Source organism: Lampris incognitus, chromosome 3 (assembly GCF_029633865.1).
Source record: "Lampris incognitus isolate fLamInc1 chromosome 3, fLamInc1.hap2, whole genome shotgun sequence".
Lineage (NCBI taxonomy): Eukaryota > Metazoa > Chordata > Actinopteri > Lampriformes > Lampridae > Lampris > Lampris incognitus.
In genome coordinates this window covers 100,106,913-100,134,780 of record NC_079213.1, presented here as the reverse complement: position 1 = coordinate 100,134,780, position 27,868 = coordinate 100,106,913, and the positions used below count along the sequence as shown (strand labels likewise).

At 43.5% G+C, this 27,868-nt stretch overlaps 2 protein-coding genes across 4 annotated transcripts in view; one reads left to right on the top strand and one right to left on the bottom strand.

The window, feature by feature from the left end:
- The window catches only part of LOC130109253 (ankyrin repeat domain-containing protein 13C-like), a 90,348-nt gene extending 82,768 nt beyond the window's left edge, over positions 1 to 7,580 (top strand). The window contains 2 exon segments of the mRNA XM_056276052.1: positions 3,040 to 3,140; positions 4,526 to 7,580. Coding sequence (XP_056132027.1) covers positions 3,040 to 3,140; positions 4,526 to 4,656 — 232 coding nt within the window. The 3' untranslated portion in view covers positions 4,657 to 7,580.
- A 114-nt stretch (positions 7,581 to 7,694) lies between these two features.
- The window catches only part of LOC130109511 (serine/arginine-rich splicing factor 11-like), a 36,205-nt gene continuing 16,031 nt past the window's right edge, over positions 7,695 to 27,868 (bottom strand). For 2 of the 3 annotated variants that reach the window (XM_056276437.1, XM_056276439.1), the window contains exons 4-12: positions 23,952 to 24,041; positions 21,553 to 21,599; positions 21,320 to 21,453; positions 18,924 to 19,005; positions 18,547 to 18,660; positions 16,569 to 16,658; positions 16,396 to 16,470; positions 9,493 to 9,664; positions 7,695 to 8,600 (exon numbers count right to left, since the gene is read on the bottom strand). In XM_056276437.1, coding sequence (XP_056132412.1) covers positions 8,376 to 8,600; positions 9,493 to 9,664; positions 16,396 to 16,470; positions 16,569 to 16,658; positions 18,547 to 18,660; positions 18,924 to 19,005; positions 21,320 to 21,453; positions 21,553 to 21,599; positions 23,952 to 24,041 — 1,029 coding nt within the window. In that variant the 3' untranslated portion in view covers positions 7,695 to 8,375. The remainder of the gene's footprint in view (positions 8,601 to 9,492; positions 9,665 to 16,395; positions 16,471 to 16,568; positions 16,659 to 18,546; positions 18,661 to 18,923; positions 19,006 to 21,319; positions 21,454 to 21,552; positions 21,600 to 23,951; positions 24,042 to 27,868) is intronic. The other variant, XM_056276438.1, reaches the window with a different exon arrangement.

Here is a 27,868-nt window from a genome sequence, read left to right as displayed (position 1 = left end):
AGTAATGAAGATATGGAGATGAGAGTCCTTCAAAAACAGCTACACAAAAAGTGTGAGAAGTGGGCTGATGTCCTCATCTGCAATAGCTACTACTACTTTCAGCTGCTCCCGTTAGGGGTCGCCACAGCGGATCATGAGTTTCTGTCTCTTCCTGTCCTCTGCATCCTCCTGTCACATCAGCCACCTGCATTTCCTCCCTCACCACATCCACAAACCACCTCTCTTTTCCTCTTCCCTGGCAGCTCCATCTTCAGCATCCTTCTCCCAATATACCCAGCATCTCTCCTCCACACGTCCAAACCATCTCAATCTTGCCTCTCTTGCTTTGTCTCCAAATCGTCCAACTTGAGCAGTCCCTCTAATATAATCATTCCTAATCCTGTCCTTCTTCGTCACTCCCAGTGAAAATCTTAGCATCTTCAACTCTGGCCACCTCCAGCTCCGCCTCCTGTCTTTTCATCAGTGCCACTGTCTCCAAACCATATAACATAGCTGGTCTCACTACCATCTTGTAAACCTTCCCTTTAACTCTTGCTGGTACCCTTCTGTCGTAAATCACTGCTGACACTCTTCTCCACCCACTCCACCCTGCCTGCACTCACCTCTCTTCCACACTCCCCATTACTTTGGACAGTTGACCCCAAGTATTTAAACTCATCCACCTTTGTCACCTCTACTCCTTGCATCCTCACCATTCCACTGTCCTCCCTCTCATTCACGCATAGGTATTCCGTCTTGCTCCGACTGACTTTCATTCCTCTTCTCTCCAGTGCATACCTCCATCTCTACAAACTCTCCTCAACCTGCACCCTACTCTCACTACAGATCACAATGTCATCCGCGAACATCATAGTCCACAGAGACTCCTGCCTGATCTCGTCCGTCAACCTGTCCATCACCATTGCAAACAAGAAAAGGCTCAGAGCCGATCCTTGATGTAATCCCACCTCCACCTTGAACCCATCTGTCATTCCAACCACACGCCTCACCACTGTCACACTTCCCTCATACATATCCTGCACCACTCCTACATACTTCTCTGCAACTCCCGACTTCCTCATACAATACCACATCGCCTCTCTCGACACCCTGTCATATGCTTTCTCTAAATCCACAAAGACACAATGTAACTCCTTCTGGCCTTCTCAACACACTCTCTTTGCTTGTCAGCACATTTCCATCTCTATCCTTCATTGCCCTTACCTGCTGCACATCCTTCCCAGCTCGGTCCCTCTGTCTAGCCAATCGGTACAAGTCCTTTTCTCCTTCCTTAGTGTCTAACCTCTCGTACAACTCACCATACACCTTTGCGACCTCTTTCTTCACTTTACACTGCATCTCCTTGTACTGTCTGTTTTCTTCATCTCTCTGATTGTCCCACTTCTTCTTTGCCAACCTCTTCCTCTGTATACTTTGCTGTATTTTCTCATTGCACCACCAAGTCTCATTGTCTTCCTTCCTCTATCCTGATGACACACCAAGTACCTTCCTAGCTGTCTCCCTCACTATTTCTGCAGTGCTTGCCCAGCCATCCGGCAACTCTTCACTTCCACCCTGTGTCTCTCTTAACTCCTCCCTGAACTCCACACAACAGTCTTTCTTCTTCAACCTCTACCATTTGATCCTTGGCTCTGCCTTCACTCGCTTCCTCTTCTTGGTCTCCAAAGTCATCCTACAGACCACCATCCGATGCTGCCTATCTACATTCTCTCCTGTCACCACCTTGCAGTCTCCAACCCCTTCTACATAAGATATAGTCCACCTGTGTACACTTTCCTCCATTCTTATACATCACCCTGTGTTCCTCCCTCTTCTTGGAATATGTATTCACCACAGTCATTGCCATCCTTTTCGCAAAATCCACCACCATCTGTCCTTCCACATTTCTCTCCTTGACACCATATCTACCCATCACCTCTGTTCCCTTCACCAACATGTCCATTGAAGTCCGCTCCAATCACCCCTCTCCTCCTTGGGTACCCTCTCCACCACGTCATCCAACTCACTCCAGAATTCTTCTCTCTTCCATCTCACACCCAACTTGCAGGACATATGTGCTGTTAACATTCAGCAATACACCTTCGATTTCCAGCTTCATACTCATCACTCTGACTGACACTCTCGTCACCTCCAGCACACTCTTGGCATACTCTTCCTTCAGAATTACCCCTACCCCATTTCTCCTCCCATTTGTACCATGGTAGAAGAGTTTGAACCCACCTCTGATGCTCCTGCCCTTACTCCTCCACCTGGTCTTTTGCACACAGTATGCCTACCTTTTCTTCTTTCCATCATATCAGCCAGCTGTCTCCCTTTATACCTGTCATAGTGTCAACATTCAAAGTTCCGAATCTCACCTCCACACTCCTACCCTTCCTCCTCTCTCACTGCCTCTGGACATGCCTTCCCCCTCTCCTTCTCATTCAGCCAACAGTAGCATAGTTTCCACCGGCACCACGCTGGCCAACAGTACCGGTGGCGGTTGTTGGTAACCCGGGCCTCGACCGAACGTTATGGAAATCTGATGTATGATCCACATATTTGATTTGGCAAAGATTTTATGCCGGGTGCCCTTCCTGATGTAACCCTTCCCATTTATCTGGGCTTAGGACTGTCACTAAGAATGCACTGGCTTGGATGTCCTCAATGACTGGGTTTTTTTCGTCATCTGCAATAGCAGTGCTCATTATTAAAATTTCCATACCTTAATAGAACTACTAATTTAATAGTACAGTAAAAAAAAGAAATTTAAAAAACAACTTATTTTTCATATTGATGGAACTTATCACCTTTGGGCTTTACCTCAGTTGTTTCTTGCAAAATAAATGATGTGCTTCATGTCTTTCAGTCTTAAGACATCGTTTTTAGAAATTATTCCCAAGTATTGTATTCAGAATATAGAATGTTTTTTCAACACCAGTTAAGGAGGTCTTAAGACTCAGTATCACAGCATTCAGTCCAAACTGCAGTATAATCTGTCTTCATTCATTCTGACTTTACTTCCACATGTAAGAAACGTGTCTGATGTTCTCCTGACAGGTTATTAAATGTTCTGGAGGTGATCGCACCTTTCAAGCACTTTAACAAACTCAGGGAGTTCGTTCAGATGAAGCTCCCCCCCGGCTTCCCTGTCAAACTCGGTAAGCAGATGAAATCAAAGTAAAAGCTTTTTTGATGGGTTTTTGATAGAACAGACGCAGTGGTAAGGTGAAAATTAATGTTGATAGGGATGTTTTGAAATTCTAACCGGTTTATTTTTCTTCAACAAACAGTCTTGTCCTGTTTGTTTTATCATTTAGCTTTCTAATGAGGCTTGCTGGCTTTACTGCCATACGTTAATGGTCGAAGTAAACAGACAGCGAAAGGTTTGTAAGCTAGCTCTCTATCCCAGAATGCAACAAGAAACCACATTATTAGAAAGGACAGAGCGTCTGGGTGGTGTGGTGGTCTATTCCATTACCTACCAACAGGGGGATCGCCAGTTCGAATCCCCATGTTACCTCTGGCTTGGTCGGGCGTCCCTACAGACACAATTGGGCGTGTCTGCAAGTGGGAAGCCGGATGTGGGTATGTGTCCTGGTCGCTGCACTGGCGCCTGTTCAGGGGGGAGGGAACTGGGGGGAATAGCGTGATCCTCCCATGCGCTACGTCCCCCTGGTGAAACTCCTCACTGTCAGGTGAAAAGAAGCGGCTGGTGACTCCACATGTATCAGAGGAGGCATGTGGTAGTCTGCAGCCCTCCCCAACTCGGCAGAGGGGGTGGAGCAGCAACCGGGACGGCTCGGAAGAGTGGGGTAATTAGATGGGTACAATTGACAATTGGGGAGAAAAAGAGGGGACAATCCCCCCCCCCCCAAAAAAAATTCTTACAATACAACAAGCCATTTTAAGGAAAGTGAGGGAGAATTAAATTAACTGTGAGACCAGTTTTTTGTGAAGAATGTTAAAGTGGTTATCCGTAATTTCTTCATGTTAAAACATATTTGATAACTTTTCCCATTGGCATTTTTGTTGCAGCCATTCAATGTATCGGTGGTCTGTAATTGCTCCTATGTGTTGTTTTTCATCGGTGGGCTCCACCATTCCCGCCAAGGAGGAACTTGCATGTCGAATAAGTTAGAGAAAGCAATAGATGCTAAAATACAAAGCTGAACATTGTCCAGCATTTTATTAGGTTTAATTACATGTGTGATATGGATTGAGATGTTGCTCAATATTATCATGGTGGATGATGTTGTTGTGGTCAACAATGTCATGTGTCTTCTTTCTCCAAAATAATTACGCTACCACGGAATTAAATTGTTGGTGTTACTAAAAAATCTGCAACCTTCAGAAATTGTGATCTGCATGGCAACACTTCCTGCATGTTCAGGATCACATTGGTTTTGAATGAAACGCTGGGATTTGTGTTATGAAAACTAACAGTTGGAAGAAATTAAAGATAACCACTTTAAACTAAAACTCAAACCATCAGCATCTCCCTCTGCGAGATTTACGTAACTTCATTTCATCCTCCCCCCTGCAGACATCCCTGTATTCCCTACAATCACCGCCACCGTGACCTTTCAGGAATTCCGCTACGATGAGTTCGACGAGTCCATTTTCACCATTCCCATTGAATACAAGGAGGACCCCAGCCGGTTCCCCGACCTTTAACCTGCCAGGCTGGACATCTGGAAAGAAGCCCGTGTAGAGCTCAGCGACACTATGCTCCAAAACACCTCCAAAGTAATAACGATAAAAATGATCACAAATACTCTAGGGAGTACTCCCATCTCTTAATGGCCTTCACAGGGAGGTCAGAGGTCAGGTTCAGCTACAGAACAAATGCCCCGGGCATCGCTTCAGGACACCAGAAGGGCCTGTCGCCCTCCACACCCGAGTTTAAACCGTCTCGGGGACCTGACCGGCATTAATGCCGATGATGTCCGACCGGGGCAGGAAGTCAGACAGGTTTTGTTCCGTGAAGGTGATTTTGGAGCATAGTTCATAGTCCATTCTACGTTTTATCTCACTTTGGATCGGACTCCGCCGATGAGTAAGTTACGCAAAGCAACGTTCATCGGCTGTCCTGGAGGGGCCGGACATCTCACCCATGGAAGGGCATTGAAGTTAAACCGAGATTTTTTTTTTGTTTGTTTGAGGTTTTTACAGAGGAAAGATGAGTTCAGTTGATGCTAATGTGTGTAAGTATATATGTACGTAATGTTTAAAGGGATTGTGTTTAACTGACCTGTAGTAAAACACTGAAGTTGCGTGTTTGGAATGTTAAGGATGCAGCAACACATTTTAATTTTTAGGGGTTACTCATCAAAAGTTTTTGTTTTCCTGTTTTCAGTGACTATGGAAGTCTGGCCAAGATGGTTGAAGCAAAAATTTTCATACCAACGTTCCAATACGTTTATTTTACACACCGAGAAGACGTGAAACAAAATTCGGGAAATGTAGGGGAATTTGAGTTTGTCTCGCAGAATACTATTACTAGTCTGCAAATAGTATAAAAAATACTATTGTTAAAGATTTCCACTTTGAATTGACAAGTGTTAAAATGCTGGGTTTTTTGGAGGGGGGGGGGTCTTTTTCTACATCTATTTGGGGATTGTAGTTTATGTCACTGAAGTTTTACACTCTTTTCCTCTCACTGCAGTTCATCTTTGAATAATTTTGCAAACCCGGTGTTTCAGTGAGCCGTCCTCTGGCTGATGCTTTCAGATGCATTTAATTCCATTTGACACAAAACAAAAAGCTTCAAATCTGAAGGAAACCCAAGAAACCGGTCCGTTCTGGTTCACCGGCATTCCTTTCACCTTTCTTATTCTACAATCCAACAACAAAAAAATAAAAATAGATTTACATGACAACATACTTTATTTTTCCTGAGAATGATCTGTAGGGAATGAACGAGCGATGTGGACGTTTAATCTTGATGCCATTTTCATGTAATGTAAAACCAGGCCTTTCCTCCTGCGCACTGTGTAAATATGATTGTTTCATGAGTTTCTATTGCTTTCATTTAATTTCTCCTTTCCTGTTTTCTTTGGGATGACGGGATTAAGATTTGCTTTGCAAGTGTGTTGTGGATTTTTTTTATGTGAGGTGATATGCAAGTTCATTCAAGAGGGTTCTGGTTTGTACCAAGGTGGAATTTCTTATTTTTGTATAGACTTTTGTGCTGGTTTAAAAAAAGTCTAAAACATTTTGTTTTCTTTCACTTCATCCTGTTAATCTCATCCACCTTCAACCGTTTGGGGGCCACCAATGTTTTCTTTCCACAGGAAAGCACAAGACTTTAACAGGTAGAATGAGTAAGATTTTCCTAAAAATCAACGTATAGACTCGTACAGAAATAACCCCTCTCAATCGTCACTTATGACCCACACTAGGCGTGTGTGGTGGTGCCTGTATCGGCAGAGACCCTGTCCTCTACCTGTGTTTTCTTATTTTGCTGTGCGCGGGACGTTTCTGGGCGGCACAGTGGCGCTGTGGTTAGCGCGGTTGCCTCACAGCAAGAAGGTCCTGGGTTCGAGCCCCAGGGTAGTCCAAACTTTGGGGTCATCTCGGGTTGTCCTCTGTGTGGAGTTTGCATGTTTGCCTCGTGTCTGCGTGGGTTTCCTCCCACAGTCCAAAGACATGTAGGTCAGGTGAGTCGGCCATACTAAATTGTCCCTAAGTGTGAACATGTCTGCCGTTTGGACTGGTGGCCTGTCCAGGGTGTCTCCCCGCCTGCTGCCCAATGACTGCTGGGATAGGCTCCAGCATCCCCGTGACCCTGAGAGCTGGATAAGCGGTTTGGATAATGGATGGATGGGATGTTTCTGGGCATTAACCTCTGGGCCGCGGGACTCTATAAAAACGTAGCGACCAGGTGCCAGATCGAAATCGTAAGCACACATCCAAGAGGAAGCTACGACAATGGCGGACACAGCACCGAAAATACGCAAATATAGCGAGGTGAAACAGCAAGCGCACAAAGCTCGTTCCAAAACAAGAGTGAATCTGGGGTCGGCTTTCACCCGCTGGCGAGCACTGAAGGAGAGGATGGGGATGAAGAGCCACGCGGAGTTGGCCTGCACACTGGGATGTGTTCTGGACACTGCAGTCAGGGGGCGTGTCCTTCTGGTGACGTTCAGTCGAGGGGAGGGGCCAACCGACAAATCCTACTCGTTCTACCTTTAAGGTCCCTCATTCTGTAGATTACAGAACTAATTCGGAACATATCTTCATTGAGTTGGTTAGCGGGACATTTTTTTTTAGATAAAAACTGTTAGATGTCAATCTGAAACCCAGTATTCTGTACAATGTTGTGCTTGGTTCAATTCATTCCTAACTTGCGGTTCAGTATTGAAGGTGAAAATATTGCAGATATAGTTAAGCTTTTAACAATGTTAATTAGCAAAGCACATTTCTTTCTCCACTTCACATTTCCATTCTTCACTACCTGATGTGTGCTTCTTCCTAAAGCTTCAGTGGCTCAAATCATTGTTTTATGTATTCTCACTTCGACGTCTTGTCTGTTGTACAGCAAGACCACTTGTACAAGCCTGCCACACTATTTTCATATAAAATATACTAAAAATAAAAATCCCACATATCTTAAAGCAGTGGAGTCGACCATTATTGCCCAGCAAGTTACTTTCTATTTAGCTGACTGGTTCCTTTCACCTGTAGTATAATGGAATACAACGCTGATAGTTTAGCCCAGTTTTATTAGAGCATCCGTTGTAAAATATGAAGATACTGTAATTTAATTGAAATAACTAACATTTCAATTTACGGATTACACTTGGGGGTATAGGATGGTTGGGACATCGACAAAAGGACTGAGGGCATAAGAGAGAAGAATAAAACAACTGTACCAAATGCAGAAATAATGCTAGGTCTTAAATGATCACCACTCAAATTTGCAAGGGTCCAAATCCACTCCAGTGAAATTTAAATACACACTGTTAAAGGCGGAAATACAAACTTTCTACCGTCTGAATACTAAATTTTAATACAAAAGGAAACCGGTTTAAAAAAAAAAATCAAAAAGGCCTTTAACTTTGACTTACAGCACTGTGACAATTAAAAACCATGTCATAAACAATTCATTTTCCTTTTTCGGATTTTTTAAAAAAATTGCTTCATATGTGACATGCTGACTAACACTCTGACCAACGCAGAGAGAACACGACATTCCCGAACTCTGTGGAGTTTGAGAGAGAGAAGGGGTGGATGGAGGCAGGACGTCTAAAATTCAAAAAACAAAACTCGTTAACAACTCTCCCATTAAAACTAATCAACCTAAAGAACTTTTGGGTATAAGTCAAATCTTTCGGCTACGTTTAGAAAAAAGGAAAGCGTGGTGTGGGGTGTGACGTGAATGGTGTGTTGGGTCAGTCGCTCATCTCCATGTCTTCCTGGTGGTGGTCATCTCCATTCAGTTTGGACTTCTTGGGGAGTTCTCCCTCAGCTCTTTCCAACTCCTCCTGAACCTTGGATGACGAGGCAGAGTCCGAGTCACTCTTCCTCTCATCTTCCTCCTCCTCCTCTTCCTCCTCCCCAATACCCTCCTTCTCGCTGTCATAACCCTGCTCCTCTTCGTCATAATCCCGGGTCACCTATCCAAACAGAACCGGTGTAAGTGATCATCTTTTTCTGTAGGTGACTCCAAAATGTAACGACACACATCAGTCATTACTACTTTAACATGAGAACGACCGGGATTTCACTTCTACCTAAAACGACCATGGGCCGTCAAAAGGACCGCCGGTGTTTAGACTCTATATTCTGTCAAGATAAATACCCAATTGAGACATTAATGCATTACATATGTTAGTATGTCTGTTAAGAAACTGACACCAAAATTAACATTTTAACACTTTAATACTATTTTTCAAACAATTTCAAATGGCCGCTGTCCAACACCTGTAAATACTGCAATGCTTTGGTGGTAGTCATGGTGCGTCTGTAACCAGACATGTTGGCAATAATCAAAAATCAAGTTTAGACTATCACTCTGCACTGGAGAACGCTAGTGTGTTTCTAGGACAGAGGAATGAACTTCGCGAAGGAAATGACGCGACCAACACACGTCATAAATAATGACATAACGTGCACGATCAAATACGAGCCACCATTTTGACCGCTCGTGGTCATTTTAGGTAGATCTTATAACTTTTTTTCTGTGCAATTGATCGAAACCTAATTTTAATGCAAATATATGCAATTTTAGGAGCATTCAGGGAGTGGCAGGTCTGTATCTTTTCCCCCCCCAAAAAGTTATTAAACTTTGAAAATCCAAAATGGTCAAAATGACCGCCTTGGTCATTCTAGTATTAATAATGTCACCCAACAACACTTTAAAACTCAAATTATTGAACTACTAAAAATGAATTCAACTAAAATACAAAACAGATGAACCATGATATAAAAATATAATGGAAATTCAGACCCAGGAAAAAAGGTTCATATCCATCACGAGTGTACTGTAGATGTTACTGCACAACAAACCTTTACATCTCCTTTCTCGCCATCAGACTTGCGGTCCCGCTCTCTCTCCTTGTCTTTGCTTTTCTTCTTCTTACTAGTGGAGCGCTCACGTTCATCTCGACTACGGTCCCTGTCCTCCTTACGGTCCCTGTCCTTCTCTCGATCCTTGTCCTTCTTCTTCTCCTTCTTGTGGCTGAATGAATATAAAAGACCAAGACCCCAATTTATGTGTATGAACATGCCATCTGTTATTTTATCTTAAGAAAAAACTGAATTTGACTGTCAGTGAAAATTTGAATTGGTTTGATTCTCGCTTTTGAGGACAAGTCTTTTGGCTTTTTTTATCATAGCACATGAAAAAGCTCTGACCACACAATGAGAACACAAATATCAGGTGTCATGCAAAGGGTGTAATCGTATTTTCACCAGTTCTTTGATACACCATGTGGTGCAACCTGGACACATTGTCAGTAATGAAACTAGGGTCATCAGATATTTTGGTCTTAACATCAGACGCCCGAGCAACCCAGCCAGGGGTGATCAAGCCCCGACTTGTGTCCAGATAGTGCATTAAGCCACGCATCACCCCCCTTAACCTCAGCCAGCACAAAGCCTTTTCAGTGGCTTCCAAGATGTTCCTAATGGCTCTTTTTCTTTGCAGCCCCAAGAGTACCAGGACCTGGTATAGAGACTGGCCTGCAAAGCCCCTGCAGCCCACTTCAACCGGCTTACAGTAGTTGGCCTTCCACCCATTTCTCTGACACTCAGCTACTAGATCTGCACACCTGGCTCTCTTCCTTTCTTGCACCTCCTCCCTCTGAGCTTCCCAGGGGACAGTTAGCTCTAGCAAAACCACTTGCTTGGTTGCCACAGACATCAGGACCGTGTCTGGCCTGAGTGTGGTAGCTGCGATCGTGTCTGGAAACCTCAGTTGTCTCCCAAGGTCAACCAGGAACTGCCAGTCCCTTGCTATTGACAGCAGCCCACCCTGGGCCTTTGGCTGGGGCTTCTCTCCTGCTCAAACAAAGGCAATGATGCATTTTGTTGCGTGTTGCTACTTGCTGTAGCTGATCCCAGTGCAGATGGTGTCTACCGCCCGCAGAACTTGTTCATGGTGCCAATGATACAGCCCCTCGCCCAAGGCCTTTGGACAGCAGCTCAGGATGTGCTCCAACGATCCCCTTTTCTGGTAGAGTTGGCAAGCAGGTGAGTCCACCAGGCCCCAGCTGAACAGGTTGGAAGGGCTCAGGAGAACATCATACACTGACTGCACCAAAAACTTTAATCGGTGTGATTCTGCCTTCCAGAGTTCTACCCAGGTGATCTTTTGGCCGGTTGTATGCTCCCAATTGGTCCAGGCCCTTCTTGCACATACCCACCATTGTACTGTAGCAAGCTTCCTCCACCTCTGCACGTACCTCCTCCTGGATCAGCTTTCGGCCTCTGAGGGCTCAACGATTTGTTAAAATCTAATTGCGATTTTTTTAGACCAATATTGTGAATGCAATTTAGTATGAGATTTTTTTTCGAAGCTTATCATCTTTTGTGTTATCCACTAAACGGCAATAAATCATTCTACAGTATGACCAACACATCAGTCAACATATAAACTTCTTTCCTGTAGGCCAGACCTACGTGTTACGAATTGATGCATGAATTGATATGAATAACATCTTCATTTAACTACTATTTAATTGTAAAAAAAAAACCTTCAATCACAGTAGAATATTGACTGATTTATTTAACTTTAAGCCTTGTAAAAATGTACTTATGACAACTTTTTAATAAAACCTGAAAAAGGAACAACAAAGCACTGCAGAGCAACAGGCCTGGTGTGAAGATTAATATGAAAATAAATATGAAACGTACTGCTCTCCAATCAGTAACAGTAACAAATCACAGAAACTGAGGTGCAGAAATATAAAAAATAACAAATCTGTGGCTCTGCCACTTAAAAGTCGTAATATATCAGGAACATGTTTTTGTCATTTCATGTATAGAAGTACATGAAATGAAACGAAATATAGTTTCCCCCAGCCCACAGCAGTGCAACACAAAGACAAAAACACATATCCAAAAACTACAAGAACTTCAAGAACACACATATTCAAACTAACACATATATCCAAACTAAAAAAAACTGTTCAAGGGAATGAACGCCAGCCAGGATGACTGTCGGAACTTCCAACCTGCATGGGCTAGCGGGCTTCCATGTCCTGTCAGACCACCCTCGGTGCTTCCTCCTCAGGCGCATCTCCAGGCAGTGGCCGTGGTCCTTGGGCCCACCGGACACAACAGACCAGGCTCCCCCAACCGATCCAATACCAGCTCTCCCAGCCAGACACCCTCAACACACCTCCTCGCACGCTACACGACGACACCACAAACACCACAGTCAACGCCAGGTGAGGCAGCCGCCAGACTGCCCTCGGTGTTATCGGAACTGCCGGTCTGCATGGGCTAGCAGTTAGTATAGCCTTATCCACTTCTCCCTCAGTGTTACCCCCTTGGTCGCAGCTCCAGGCAGGGCTGTGGGGGGGATATTTTCTTGGCACACTTTGGGCCCCTTAGTACCAATCGAGCATCGTGTCAACACCACAGCCTACCTGAGTATTGTTGCTGACCATGTCCATCCCTTTGTGAACACAGCGTTCCCATCTTCTGATGGCTACTTCCAGCAAGATAACGCGCCATGTCATTAAGCTCGAATCATCTCAGACTGGTTTCTTGAACATGACAATGAGTTCACTGTACTCAAATGGCCCCACAGTCACCAGATCTCAATCCAATAGAGCACCTTTGGGATGTGGTGGACCGGGAGATTCGCATCATGGCTGTGCAGCCGACAAATCTGCAGCAACTGCGTGATGCTATCATGTCAATATGGACCAAACTCTCTGAGGAATGTTTCCAGTACCTTGTTGAATCTATGCCACGAAGGATTAAGGCAGTTCTGAAGGCAAAAGGGGGTCCAACCCGGTACTAGCAAGGTGTACCTAATAAAGTGGCCAGTGAGTGTATGTGATACACGCTTTACCAGGTCAGCCACCGGGGCGCCCCCCTGGATTGCACTTTTTAATAAAACGTAAAAAAAAAAAAATTGTGAACATTAACAAATGTGCTTCTTGCACAGCACTGTTGCTCTTGACACTGTCATTTTCCATAGCATTTTCTGGGAAAATAAATAAACAAATAATGAAACTGGTGTACGTCATACAGTTTAAATTGAGTGTTATTAGGCTATCACACGGCTACATTAGAAAATCGTTCATTCAACCATTCTGTTCACGTTCTTATTCTCTCTCTCTCTCTCTCTCACACACACACACACACACACACAGCTAAATTAGAAAACAATCATTCAACCTGTACTGGTAACAGTAGCTGTCGTAAAGATTGACTGATGAGAGTGGCTGAAACACTGGAGCCTGGTCCAGTCGTTAAGCAGCACTGCCTTCACCATGTTTGATGCATTGTCCATCATGAGGCAGACAGTTTTCTTCATCGAGGTCCCAGCTAGCTAGCCATTCTCTCAAGCCAGCTGCAATGTTCTCCCCAGATTGTCTGGGAAGTAAGCAGTTTGAAGACAGTGAACTTTTGAGGTAGAATTCATCATTGATGAAATGCACAGTCAGACTCTGTTAGGGTTCTGCTGTATGGCTTGACTACCTGTCTGTGGTAGTAGCAAAAAACTTGTTTTTAGGTCCACTGCGACTCTCTGCCTGCACATTTTGTATAGCTCTGGTATGGCAACCTGGCTAAAATGTGCAGGATGGCATGCTATATAGTTTATCCAATGTCTTTACAAAAGCCGTAAACTCGGCCTTAGTCATGTTGAGCGGCATCATATCTTTCCCTATGAACTCCGCTACCGCCCGAGTAATTTTGTAGTACCGTTTTGAATCCCATTCATATGGAGATATACTCAAACATTTTGGTCAATACCTGCCAGGTGGTATTCGCCCTACTTGACACATTAATGGTCATGTTTTTAACCATGCAGTTGTCATACATGACCTTGTGATGCTTTCTTAAATGCTGGAACAGGTTTGTAGTGTTGCCCCGTGTTGTAGCTACGGTAGCAAGACACGTTCTGCACATTACCTGACTCTGTGCAGCATCTTCTTTCCTAAATCCAAAATAGGTCCAGACAACAGACATACTGCTCCTCTTTGACACTAGTCACCTTTTCAGTGTTCGGTTCTGCCGAGGCCATTTCACCAGATAGTAACATTACTACTACAATCAAAGTGTAGCGTGGCAAGTTACATTCTTCATTTACTGTTCTCACTCGCATGTCACATGAGCGTAGGGTAGCGTTTGTACACGTGACCCCACATGGCCAGGTGTTTCCGACCCTCTGATTGGTTAGATTGCGTAACATTAAAAAAGAAGCTTTTTTTTTCTTTTCTTTTTAATTGCAGCCTTTGCAATTTGAAAATTGTGTTCTATTACAATGCGATGTTGGTTTGAATTTGATTAATCATTCAGCCCTATCTGGAGCCTGGCCAGTTGCCACAGTGCCCATCAGGATGCTGTGCCACAACCTTGCCTCAGCCCACTCAACTGCCTCCTGCGTGTGCCACTTCCTTCCTGTTCCGACCTCGATACCTACAGACCAGACTTTGGTGTCAGCAGAATCTCGGTAGAGCAAGACTTCTCTGGTTCGGGTGACCTTGAACTCCTCTGCCAGGGTGCTGAGAAGAAGCTGTAGCTTGGTGTTATGCCCATAAAGGGCAATGCTTCTTAGGCTCTGCCACCTGCGTGGGAACTGGCCGATCTTCCTTTCGAGGCCCTCCACAATGGTGATTGGGACTTCATAGATTAGCTGTGGCCAGAGGAGTTGAGGCAGGATTCCATGTCGATATATCCAGGCCTTGAATTTTCCAGGAAGCCATGACTTGTCCACTGTGGAGAGCGACGTGTTGAGGTCATCACTGGTTGCCTGTCACACCGCTGTGTCCTTCAGATTGCTGGTTAAGTTCTTACCCAGACTCTTGACTGGCTTTTCAGTCACAGATGGAATTTGGGTGCCTCCCAAAGAGAGCTGAACTGGTCGGTTACTCTTTCCTGGGGACCAGAGACCTGGATTTTGTGGGCTTGAAGCTCATTCTTGCCCATGTAATGAGCTGTTCAATTCCTTAAAGGAGCCATCTGCATCCAGTTACCGATGTAGCTGTTACCGTTAGGTCATCCAGGAACTCTGACTGAGGGTTGTCAGGTGCCAGATTTGGACCAGGGACCTCTGCACTCCACTTCCACAGACTTCACAAGCATATTCATGCCAGCGCAAACAGGGACACAGAAATTGTACAGCCAGTGATGATACACTTTTCTAGCCGATGCCACGCTGATATCAAAGTCCCAGAAGACACCCTCAGGCTGAAGTTGTTGTAATAGTTGAGGATGACGCTTTGGATCTTCTCTGGGACGTACCGTCTTGATGGGGGCCAATTCTACCAGCCTGTTGGGATCGATCCCACACAAGGTCCAGCCACATCACTGCCAGGTCTCCCCCTGCTTTCTCACGCCTCTCTGATCAGTTGGGTTACCGCACCTGTGTGTGCTCTATGCATCCTGGAACATCAGGGATTACTCCCTTCTGCACCGAGGTGTCTACGTAGGAGTTCTTCAGGAGAAATCTCATGAGGTGATTAGCAACAATCTTGACAAAGAGCTTACATTCCACACTGAGGAGCGAGGTCGTTCTAAATTGCTCAATGTTGCTTGTATTGTCCCCCTTAGAATTCACACGTCTTCTACATATCTCCACTGCTGCGGCACCTTCCCCCTCCTCCAGATCATCCTGTAGATCTTCTAAAGGCATCCCAGAAGCTTGGGGCACCTTTTGAAGACCTTGTACAGCACTCCACTCAGGCCTGGGGCTGAAGATATTCCGGTCGACTTGATGACCTCCTTGATCTCTTTCAGTGTGGGTTCATTGATGTTGAACAGGGTGCTGGGGCCAAGGTCTTGCTCCCTCATGCTGTCACTGTAGGTGTTGCCAATGCGGCAGTTAATCTCTTCCCCAGGGCACAACAGGTGACCACTGCGTTTCTGCCCCAGCAGTTTCTTCGTAAATCCAAATGGATTTACAATAAAGGCCCAGCACTTGCAGGCCTTTTCCTTGCCTCTCTTCCTGTGCCACTCAGTGCGCTGAAGGTTGATTAGCCTTTCCCTTACAACATGCCACGAAGTTCTGACAAGACTCACTTTCCTTCCTGTACTGGCTCTTTAGTGTCCTCAGCTCTCATCTTAGTTGGGTGATCTTAACTTCCTGTCAGTTTGGATTTACAGTAGTCTTGGTGGCCGGTTGTTCCTTGATGTTGAACCTCTCCAAAACAATGCTCATTGTTAAGGTGCACATTGAGCCTGTGGTCTGCAATACCCTTGGTTGTTGCTTCAAGGGCTGCATCCACATCTTTGTTGAACTGGCGCAACTTTTGACTCTGTTGGCAGCAGGCCACAAAAGCTGACAATGTTCTGATGGTCTACTTTGGGGTGTAGCTCGTGGTGCTTGAAGGTTCTGGGCACTGTGGGGGTGTCTCCGGGCCTAGCTCCTCCTCTGTCTCACCAGGTGCTGTATTCAGGTACTCACACTGTGCATTGCACCACTTGCTCCTTCCTCAAGCAGCCCATCTTGGTCTGGTGGATCTTTAGACCTCTTGGGATTTTGCAGACCTCGCCGCCATCTGCAGACTGCACTTGTAATCATTTGCTCATTAGCTTGAGTTAGTACCAGTATATACGTCCATTTGGGGTGCTCACCCCCCCGCCTCGGGCATCCCTGGGGGTATTTCTCTGAAAGGCTCTTCGTAGCATATAAAGATCACACAAAAGTGCCAAGTGTAAATAGGGTTTTAAGAGATAATGGAGATAAAGCACAGAACAATATATTTCCTGGACCAGAACAGTCCTACTCACCGCCTTGGGGAGGGAGACCTGGACAGCTTCCTCTTTGGGGACCGAGATCCACTGCGGCTTCGCCTGCGTCTGCTACTTCGCATCAATTAGAAATAAAATCAAAGATCATATTCATTGTTGTTTGAATTGTAGATAAAGTAAAGTTTAATAAAGTCCGACTACTGGGAACTCACCGGCTGACACTCCGAGATCTCCTGGCGCTGCTATAGCTCTTTGGGGGCGTTTTTGACCGTTTCTTAGATTTCTCTTCCTTCCTCCTGTCCCTAACCCCAACAGAGACAGAAAAAGGGTTATCTAGATAACAGCATACCAATATCCACTGACCAAATACTGCTCAGCGATGAAAAACTCTGGTTGCATCGACCACCTCCTAGTTGTGAATGAGTGGAAATTAGGGGTGTCACAATTTCAATTCTAAATTGACAATCAAAATAAGCCTTCGATTTCGACCTTCGAAATCAAAAGTAGGATCGGCGATTCTCAAGAGTATTTTTTGTCTCTCCACCCCTGCCTATTTGTGTGTGTCCGGGGGGGGGGGGGGGGGGAAGACACAGCTTAGCTTACCGGTAGCCTGCAGCTGCACTTTGAGACACCATGGCCACTGCCAGAGTCAGAGATGATGGAGAAACAACAGAACTGGAAAATTCTCCTGTTTCCCTGAAGTCACTGAAGTCACAACACATTTTGGCCCAATCCCAATTCTCACTCTTGGCCCGACCCCTCCGTTTTATGCGCAGCTGCATACAGTAGGGTGTCCCATTTCTTTTGGGGACTGAGCGTTTCAAACGCAGACCCCATACAGAGTGGTAGAAGAAAATTCCCAGAATGCTTTGCGAACTGAGGCAGTGTAACGTGGAATATGGCTACCAGTGTGGGAAAAGAATCTCATATAGTATATATCGTCACACATAATCATGCAAAAAAATTAAAAATCCATTTGAATATCTTAGTTTAATGTAGATGCAACGGAATATGTAATTGGATCGTTATAACAAGGGATGTGGATGCAACAAGAACATGCAAACACCACACAGAAAGGACCTGGGACGGCCTGGGGTTCGAACCCAGGACTTTTGCTGTGAGGCCACAGTGCTAGCCACTGAGCCACCATGCCCCCTCAGCCCCCCCCCCAAAAGAGTGAGCCTTTGACTCCCCATGAGTTATGTCAACAATGAACACATCATTGACAGAAAAACTACTTTCTTGGTTTGGTTTTAATTGACTGGTTAAATAAGTAATTTACATTTTAAATAAATTATTTAAATTTGACCATACGGCCTTAGTGTGGTACATTCCAAAATAACATATGGTGGTTACATCACACTTGTTACCATGTAGCCATCTTTTTAAAGATAATTTGAAACCTTGATAGTCTAACAATGGCATAGCCATCAGTGCTGGAAAAAAAGTTTAAATCGAAACCTTAAAAATCAAATTGAATCGTGGATTTGGAGAATCGTGACACCCCTAGTGGAAATGGTTGCATATGTGGCAGAATTCACCATTTGCAAAGTGCAAATTCTCTTAATAACCATTTCTATATGCAATTAACTTTCAAGATGAACTCTGCTATATGTTGACTTAAGTTTCACATCAACATGGTAAATGCGCTGGTGATGTGAATCTGTTTTAGTTTCCCTAGTAACACCTTTTCAGTTTCCTTTGAGTAATCTAACATTATAACACTGAATCAAAGCTGGTCTCTGCTACTGTTGGAAGTACATGCCTGTCAAGTGCAGACTGATGATTTCTTCTGTGCTGACGAGCACCAATTTCTAAACTAGTGGCCAAAAGTTGTGCTGTTCAGCTTCAGGTAGAAAAATTTCCTATGTATTGTTACATGATTTTTTTTACATGACAATTTTAAAATGTCTGAGAAAATTTAAATGTGAATCAGGCCACTTATATTAGCTTGTTTTAAGTGCTTACCCAGTCTCCCCTGTGATGAGACTGTCATTAAACAGTCAACAGTAAAATGGAGGAAGGGTGACAAGGTAGACGGCAACTTCCCCTACCTTGTGCGAGCGCAATACATTTTTTTGCAATAGTTCAGATTCATTTAGGCATTTGTTTCCATTCAGCTTTTCTTGTTTGTAACTTGTAAATCTGGCCCGGCGTGTGATGCGTCAGGACTACAGGCGAGATGCTGACCTGGATCTGCTGCGGCGGCTCCGATCTCGAGAGTAAGACCTCCTCCTGCGTGGGCTCCTTGATCTCCTCCTGTTCCTGGAATGGGACCTCCTCCGAGACCGGCTCTTTGACCGTCTATAGAAAACCAGTTTTACACACGTACATTTAGAGTGTGATAAAATATTATATTTTTTGAGCCATCAACGTTGTTGGTGCATGAAAATGGAGGAAACTGTCAATCCCGGTCATGGACTCAAAAACTCTTCACATTCACTTCCACTTGTTTTCATTATTCAGACTGTAGAATGAGTGAATACAGTGTTCACAGCAGATACCACTGCCCTCTCTCTGCTGATACTGTGAAGCCACAAACAGATGTGGTGCACTGGCATTCTTACCTGTGTTTTGAGCGAGACCTGGACCTTCGGCGCCGTGACCTGGACCGGGAGCGGGAATGTTTGCGCTTTTCATCTTTCTTATCTACAGAGACAAAAAAATCCAGATGATCAAAGCATTAATAAGAGACATGCCACACTAAGGTCAGATGTATTGAACACAATCCAACTGCATTCTTCCTATAATGTCGCTCTATATGGGGTTAATTCTCTTAATAGCTGCAGTAGACTGTTAGTGACATTTGTATGTATTATTAGGCCTTATATGGTTATCATTAATTCTTAAACACTCCATTGTCCCTGAATAAATTCTGTTGATTTGGACAGATTGTTTCAACCACAGAATGCTCAGATGTGGAATCCTTGCCAGAGACTTCCCTGGTAACATGAATTTGATGACTATTTATACTCATAAATTTACTTCACCTTTCACTTTTATTCTCTTCATTTACTCTTGTCAATTTACCTGTCATTTTTTTTCCATTTGATTTTTTTTTATTCGATTTTATTTTCTGTGATGTAGTATACTGTTATTTTCAATAAATCAATACTAAACTATTCACAAAAAAACAAAAGGACTGAGTTGATTTTGAAGAAATATCCCAATTCCTGAGATGGGCTTATTCTTTGGATTAATGTGGGACAAGTTGTTACTCAAAAGAGAACAAAGAACTCACAACACTTAATGAAGACCTCAAAGACCGAATGGATCTTGGTCTCACAGCTAGCAAATTAGGGCTGGGCAATATGGACCAAAAATTATATCTCGGTTTTAGGCTGTATGGCGATACACGATATATATCTCGGTATTTTCTACGAAGTGGGCTAAATGTTGAGTTGTAAGTCAAAGCCACACGTCACAAGTATTTTTATTAAAACGGATCAAACAGATCAAAATAAAATGCAAAGACAGGGTTTCCTTCCCTGTTTTAAAATATACAGCTGCACAATATATCAACATGTAAATGAAAAATTATCTGAAATAAATAGCCTATATTAAATAAAAACAGGCCCTTCTCTGAGAATGCAAACCACATTCCAAGATTTTCAAAGTTTAATTAATAACTTTGTGGGGGAAAAAAAGGATAGACCTGCCGCTCCCTGAATTCTCCTGAAATTGCATATATTTGCATTTTAAATGAGTTTTAGATCAACTGCACAAAAAAGCTATAAGATCTACCCAAAACGACCATGACTGGGTCAAACTGGCCGCTTGTAATTTGCACGTGATCATCATGTTTATGAATTTATGACGTGTTGGTCATGTCATTTCCTTCGCGAAGTTCGTTGCTCTGTCCTAGAAACACACTAGTTTCCTCCAGTGCAGAGAAATGGTCTAAACTTGATTTTTGATTATTTCCAACATGTCTGGTTACAGATGCTGTTTCAGACACACCATGACTACCACTGAGGCTTTGTAGTATTTACAGGCATTGGACAGTAGCCATGTTAAATTGTTTGAAAAATAGTATTAAAGTTGTTAAAAAGGTTCATTTTGGAGGCAGTTTCTTAACAGACATACTAACATATGTAATGCATTAATATCTCAATTGGGTATTTATCTTGACAGAATAAAGAGTTTAAAAACCGTGGGCGGTCATTCTCGTAGTTTTTGAGTTCCGGCCGTTGTTTGGAACTGTTTCAATGGTTATTTTCAGTTCTTTTTTTACATTTCACGTTTAATAGGCCTTGTCACATTTGTTAGATTAGCAATATGTGTTCTCCGTTTTGTTTTTCAGGTAATATTTTCACTTTTTCAATTTTGCTATTCCAAGTTCAATCAACCATGTCTCTCTAAAGTTTAGATTGTTTAAAAATAGTATTATAGTTGTTAAAATGTTAATTTTGGTGTCAGTCGTTTCCTGAAAGACATACACATATGCAATGCATTAATATCTCAATTGGGTATTTGTCTTGACAGAATATAGAGTTTAAAAACTGGCTGTCAATTTGACTGCCAATGGTTGTTTTAGGTAGGAGTGAAATCCCGGTCGTTTTAGTGTTAAGAAACGGGTTATGTATTTTAACGCAACATCAAACTATATCGATATAAACGGTTTTGTCTCATCCTATATCTTATATATCGATATAATGTAAAAAGTTGATGTATTGCCCAGCCCTATAGGGAATGCTTGCTTAGTTCTGGGAGATTTACTCATTTGTACTTCAGGACCACATATTATTCCCTCACGACAAAGAGAGGTACAGAGTTAAAGGCATTTTGATAGAGTGGGCATATCGACTATGTTGGGCTCCAACTCATGACCTTCCTGCTATAAACAATTTCTCTACCTCTATTAGAGAGCAAATCTAAAGTACATATATGCAACTATTTCTGCATCTATATATTCGTCTCTAAAAGAACAGTGAGTGACAAATAAAAATGTGGGATTACTCACTGCCAGGCTCTATCGCTGCAGAGATGAGTGACTGGGCTTCCCGGACTCTCTTCATGGCTTCCTCCATCTCCTTGTTGGATGCGTCAGCCTTCAACCCTGGGTTCAGGTTCAGTCCGGCTGCCATGGGATTCAACCTACAAAAAGGATCGGTGAATTTCACCACTGTCTTGACAGCAGTTGATGTCCTCACATTGTGTGTATCAGAGGAGTGGAGTCATTGTACAGATACTTACTTAGGGTCCATAGACTGCATGAGCTTCAGGAAGTCAGCAGAGAGAGCCTGAAAGGAAGAGGCAGGAGATTCTTTTTTTGTTTGTTTTAGATGTGTTGAAACAAACCCTGCAGTTATGTACACAACTTGGGATGCCCAAGAATAACCAGGGTTCACTGTCAAGTATGGAATTTTATTTTAATAATTTCCAGGTCTGGATAAGTATGGACAAAAATAAGAGTATGGAAAAATATTGTGTTTCCAGACTATTGCCCCTATTCTGTTTTCTAAAATATAAAATTCAGAATTTCTAAAAATAAATTGATCATACAAGCAAGGTGTTTTTCATGGCGTTTGGACCAGGCAGGCAGCCAGCACAGCCAAAATCTTTACCACTGTGTGAGAGAGCGCAGTCCAGAGTGAGCTTGATGTTGCTGAAAACAAGGCAAGAAGTATGGCGTGCGACTGAACGCACACTCTTACGTGAAGCTGCGTCTACGCCTGTACGTCACAGCCTGCAAAACAGCTGTTCCCCATGCCCCAAGTGCCTTATAACTACCAAAACTCAACTCACTTTCAGTTCTTATTTATAGAAGAGACTAAAAAATATCGGGGGAACAATAATGTGATACTATTTATTCAGTTAGTTAAGGGAAAATAATACGAGTATAGTTAGCACCGCTTAGTCTACTTCCTCTTTGGGCAGAGATGACTGACAGTGGAACATCATCCAAGTTTCTGCATAGGTGTGGACTGAACGGCCACAATGGGTAAATGCAAGTTTTCCAAGGGATTGCTTGACATTCCAAATATAAAGCCTGGTTGGCTGCGACTGAAAAATCTACCAAGGAGTCTGGAAATTTGAGTCTGGGAAAGTATGGGAATTTGAAATAGAAAATGTGTAGGAACCCTGAATAACTGACATACCATGACATTAGCCTTTTCAATGACATATAATGGATTCGACAAGTATTGCTACCACTCAGTCTTGCTGTGAACAGATGTTCAGCAGTGTTTAAGACTTGTCCCTTAACATATACAAATGCTGATATTTCTAAAAGCTCATTGAATTATTTGTGATTTTAAAACTAATTTTTATTTGGACTTCCAATTTTTCTACTGAAACCTACATCAGCAAACTCATCAGGTCATTTCTTGTAAGTTAATCAAAGAAATGGTATCACCAGTGGGCCAGACATTAAGTTGTAAGATTCAATATTTTTTGTACACACTTGTTTTGCTATAGTTAAATCAAGATGCTAAATGAAGTTTTCCGAAGTAAAGCATTCTTTGAGCTTCCTACAGACTGTGTGATTGTAGCAATCATATAAGTTTATTGCAGGCCACACTGTGCGATATGGATCTAATAAACTTGGGTACAACATCAAGTTTGATGTATGTAGACTGTATGATGATAACGCCTACTGAATCACAGGCTACAACGCAAGTCCATAAAAATGTCATCAGCGTGCGTGCCACATCAGCGCGTGTAATCCATCTACACTGCTGGTAGAACAACATGATGCCAAGCAGGAATCGAGTCCTTTAAATAGTCGCCGCAGCTCGTTTTGTTAGTTCGTTTTGTTGAATCCATCGCATTTGGGTCACAGATGCTAACAGTCTGTTTGCATTTAGCACCAGCAAAGATTCTGTGTCGCTTGATCAGTGCGTCATTTCGTGCTGCATTTCTGTTGATTGGTTAGTAGATGTGGGTCGTAGCTGCAGTCACATTGTGAGTAGGGGTGTAAGAAAATACCAATACACTCGAGTATCACAATATTATCTTTTGTGATACTGTATCGATTCTCAAAACCACTATATCGATTTTTGATTGTTTACATGTAAAGTTTGTGACAAACATTTTGTGTTGTGTGTAACCCCATGACTGCTAGATAGCAGTGTTGTTATCTTCAGCCATTTGACTCTTCCGCTCCAACGCAAACTGAGACAGGAAGTAGCATAAGCACAAACAACAAAGGTCTATTAAACTGCAATATATCGCCTTTCTTACAGTATTACAGTATCGCAATATATTGAATCGTAACCCCTGTATCGTGATACATATCGTATCGCCAGAATCTCGCCAATAAACAACCGTAATTGTGCGATGGTCATCCTACATTTCTAACACTGTCAGACTTTTGCCCCAGGTTATCTCCAGTCACAAGACCGTAATATCTGCCGTCGTTACAATGCAACGTAGAACCACCGTTTTGGAGCCACGACCAAAGATATCGCCACGTTTAGTCATCTTTCGTCTGATACGGCCCAACTCGCACAGTCTGTAGGAGGCTTTAAACCTTGCAGGCCAGAACTCTCATCAGTCATCTGGTTTGTAAAACTAGCTGATACTAATCATTTGTTAAATGAGTGAATGCGTATAAATAGGCATTCCCTTAAACAGCTTATTCAGATCTTTACCTGGGGGTTCATGTTGGGTCCAGGCATTCCCATGGCAGCCATTTGCTCCATGTTTGGACCTCCAAGACCTCCAAAAGGTGTCCCTCCCATCTAAAACATCAGACAGTGACACTTGAAAGTTTAGTTCAACAGACTGCAGAACATGACAGCACTACTATGGCTGAGGGTTACATAACCTTTGGCTCACCCAGTTAAAATGTAAAACAATTCTTGTTTCTAAGAAAAGAACTGTTAGTAAAAGCATCCTCCTGATTATCAAATTCCCCTTCAGGGATTTTAAATATTTATCTTATATGGTATATGGTTTGAAGACAGTGGCACTGACAAAAAGACAGGAGGCAGAGCTGGAGGTGACAGAGTTGAAGATGCTAAGACTTTCACTGGGAGTGACGAAGAAGGACAGCATTAGGAATGAGTATATTAGAGGGACTGCTCAGGTTGGACGGCTTGGAGACAAAGCAAGAGAGGCAAGATTGAGATGGTTTGGACATGTGTGGAGGAGAGATGCTGGGTATATTGGGAGAAGGATGCTGAATATGGAGCTGCAAGGGAACAGAAAAAGCAGAAGGCCAAAGAGGTTTATGGATGTGGTGAGAATGGACATGCAGATGGCTGGTGTGACAGAGGAAGATGCAGAGGACAAGAAGAGATGGAAACGGATGATCTGCTGTGGCGACTCCTAATGGGAGCAGCCGAAAGTAGTAGTATCTTATATGGCAAATGTTGGCTGTAGTTGGCTGCCTTTCCATTCCAATATGAGACCCTACTAGATAAGCGCCATGAAAATGTAAGAGTTTGCCCCTTGTAAAACCATTTCAACAGAAATTAACACTAAAATAACATGGATCACTTCCATATCTTGAACGTAAATTATGAAATGTACATTCGGGTTACAACTGTAAATTAATATTCTGTATGTTAATTTGTAGTTAACATTCTGTACAAATTAAGTCTCATAAATAAAGCCCATTTTTTAATACCCCTAGTTAAGCATCACCTCAGGAGATGGCACCAAATGGGAGTTTTTGGACCCACTGGGTCAAGATAACTGGTTAACATTGCGGATTAGTGAAAGGCAATATTCAGAATAAGCATTACATCACCAATTGCCACATTTAACCTCTTACATCAGACATGGGCAACCGGTGGCCCATGGGCTGCATTTGGCCCTGGTCCTCATTGACCCCGCGGGTCTATTACAACAGAATTGTTGGTTTCACAGGCGTTGTAAGCAAATGGGCCATTTGACCACATTTGAACTGGATTCCAATTTTTCAGTATGCCCCGCAGGTCAATTTCAATAAAACTGTTGGTTTCACAGGCGTTGGAAGCAAGTGGGCCATTTGACCCGAATCCCAATTGTAATTATACTGTCCACTGATAGAGGGCGCTCCCTCAAACACAAAGACACCTGTAGCCGAGCAACTGCTTGCACATACAATTGTTACAATCGACTCTGTGCATAACTGTAGTCCACTGACTTCCGGTTTCTACTGCAGCGGTCATACCAGTTTCCTGTTCGTTGGCGTGTGCTATTGACAGTTCTCCATTTTCATTTCTGCTATCCTCCATCTTATGGGTAAACACCTGCCACAAGGAGTCAGAATAATGTACAGAAGCGACAGACAACTCCTGAACATCAACAGATTCAGGGCTAAAAGCAGAACCACCACCATATCCATCATGGAGCTGCAGTATGCCGATGACAATGCCCTCGTGGCCCATTCAGAAGAGGACCTACAGTGCATTCTGGATGCTTTTGCCAAAGCATACAAGCAGCTTGGTCTGGCCCTTAACATAAAAAAGACCCAGATCCTCTATCAGCCACCACCCAACACAAATAACCCTAGTCCACCCCACAACTATCTCTGTTGACAAAACCAGACTGGAAAATGTGGACCACTTTACATACCTCAGAAGCCTCCTATCCTCTAAAGCTAATATTGATGAGGAAATACACCACCGCCTCAGTTGTGCCATTGGGGTTTTCTCAAGACTGAGGCAAAGGGTCTTTGAAAACCGCGACCTCCAGGCCAGAACGAAAATTCTGGTCTACAAAGCGATAGTGCTGCCCACCCTACTGTATGGATCAGAATCCTGGACCACATACAGCAGGCACCTGAAGGCACTAGGGGCACATCATCAGAGGTGCCTCCGAAAAATCCTCAAGATTACCTGGGAAGATAGACGCACCAACACCAGCGTCCTGGAGGAGGCCAACACTCCTGCTATCACTGCCACCGTCACCCAACACCAGCTCAGATGGACTGGCCATGTCATCTGTATGCCTGACTCTCGCCTTCCAAAACAAGTCCTATACTCCCAGCTTCTCGCAGGACAACGTGCCCCAGATGGTCAAAAGAAAAGGTATAAGGATAACATCCAAACCAACATCAAAAAATGCCACATAGACCCTAAGACCTTGGAGGACACAGCAACCAACAGGGCGACCTGGAGAAAACTTGTCCAGGAAGGAGCTGCACTTTATAATAATGATCTCCGACGTGCTGCAGGAGACAAGCGCAGACTCAAAAAGGAGGGAGTTTCCACCAAAAAGGCCCAAACCAATCCCAAGATTACCATCGCCCACCCCTGCCCACACTACACCAAAATATGCGGCTCCAGGATCGGCCTCTTTGCCCACCTGAAGACCCACAAGGACCAAGAAGGAGGACAGTCATACTCGACCCCGAGTGACCGCCGACTGACAGTGGTATATTTTTTGTGATGCCTCCACGATTTACCATGGATAAATGTCAACAACATGCACAGAATTGTCGACAAACTTTCACCTGCACCTAGGATACTCATCCTCATTATGAGGATGAGGATACTCATGCTCATAATTGTGGACGTAACTTGATATGTACAATCTGAAACTTTTCACTCGTTTGCTGGTAGGTGCAGGTGAAACTTTGTCGACAACTCTGTGCATGTCGTTGACAGTCCATCCATCCATCCATCCATTATCCAAGCCGCTTATCCCAATCGGGATCATGGGATGCTGTCATTGACATTTATCCATGGTAAATCTTGCAGGCATCGCGAAAAATATGCCACTGTCAATAGCACATGCCAACAAACAGGAAACTGGTATGACCGCTGCAGTAGAAACCAGAAGTCAGTAGACTACAGTTATGCAGAGCCAATTGTACACATGGTCTCATCTTGGTCTTGGCAGGCCTCTTCTGCGATGACACGCAACGAGGAGAGACATGAGCGGCAAAAAAAAAACCCTTGACACAAAAACCCATGTCTTCAGGCAAGATGGAACAGAATATCTTTTTACGGAATTCAAAGGCAAACCGATGTGTTTAGTGTGCCTGAAAACAAAATTAGCCATTAAGGATTTCAACTTGGGTTGCCAGTACAACACCGCACACAAAGACAAATATGGCATGTACATCGGCGGTGCCAGAGCTGCTATCATTGCTGTCCTCTAGGAAAAATACACTGACATCCAAGCCTTTTACCGAAATCCCGTCTACACGGGAGTCCTCTCAAGGTGTCTTACATTGTTTCCCTTGAGCTTGGTAAAGCAAAGAAACCCTTGTCAGATGGTGAAACAGTGAAGCTATGTGCAGTAGAGCTGGCTAAAGCTTTCGGAGATGATAACATGGCTAAGAACTTTGAAACTGTCTCTCTGTCCCATCACACAGTGACATGAAGAATTTTTGAAATTCAAACTCATGTCAAGGGAAAGCCAAAACAAGTCATTTATAACTGCAAGTACTTCTCCTTAGCGTTGGAGAGTACAGATGTGATGGATGTTAGCCAGCTTCTCATTTACAAAAGAGCCATTGACAGTTCATTTGAAATGCACGAGTTATTGAAATTGTCTTTGTATGACACTACCAAGGTCAAGGCTATTTTCAGTGCCGTTAAAAGTGTTGTAAGTGAGCATGGGAGCTTTAAAC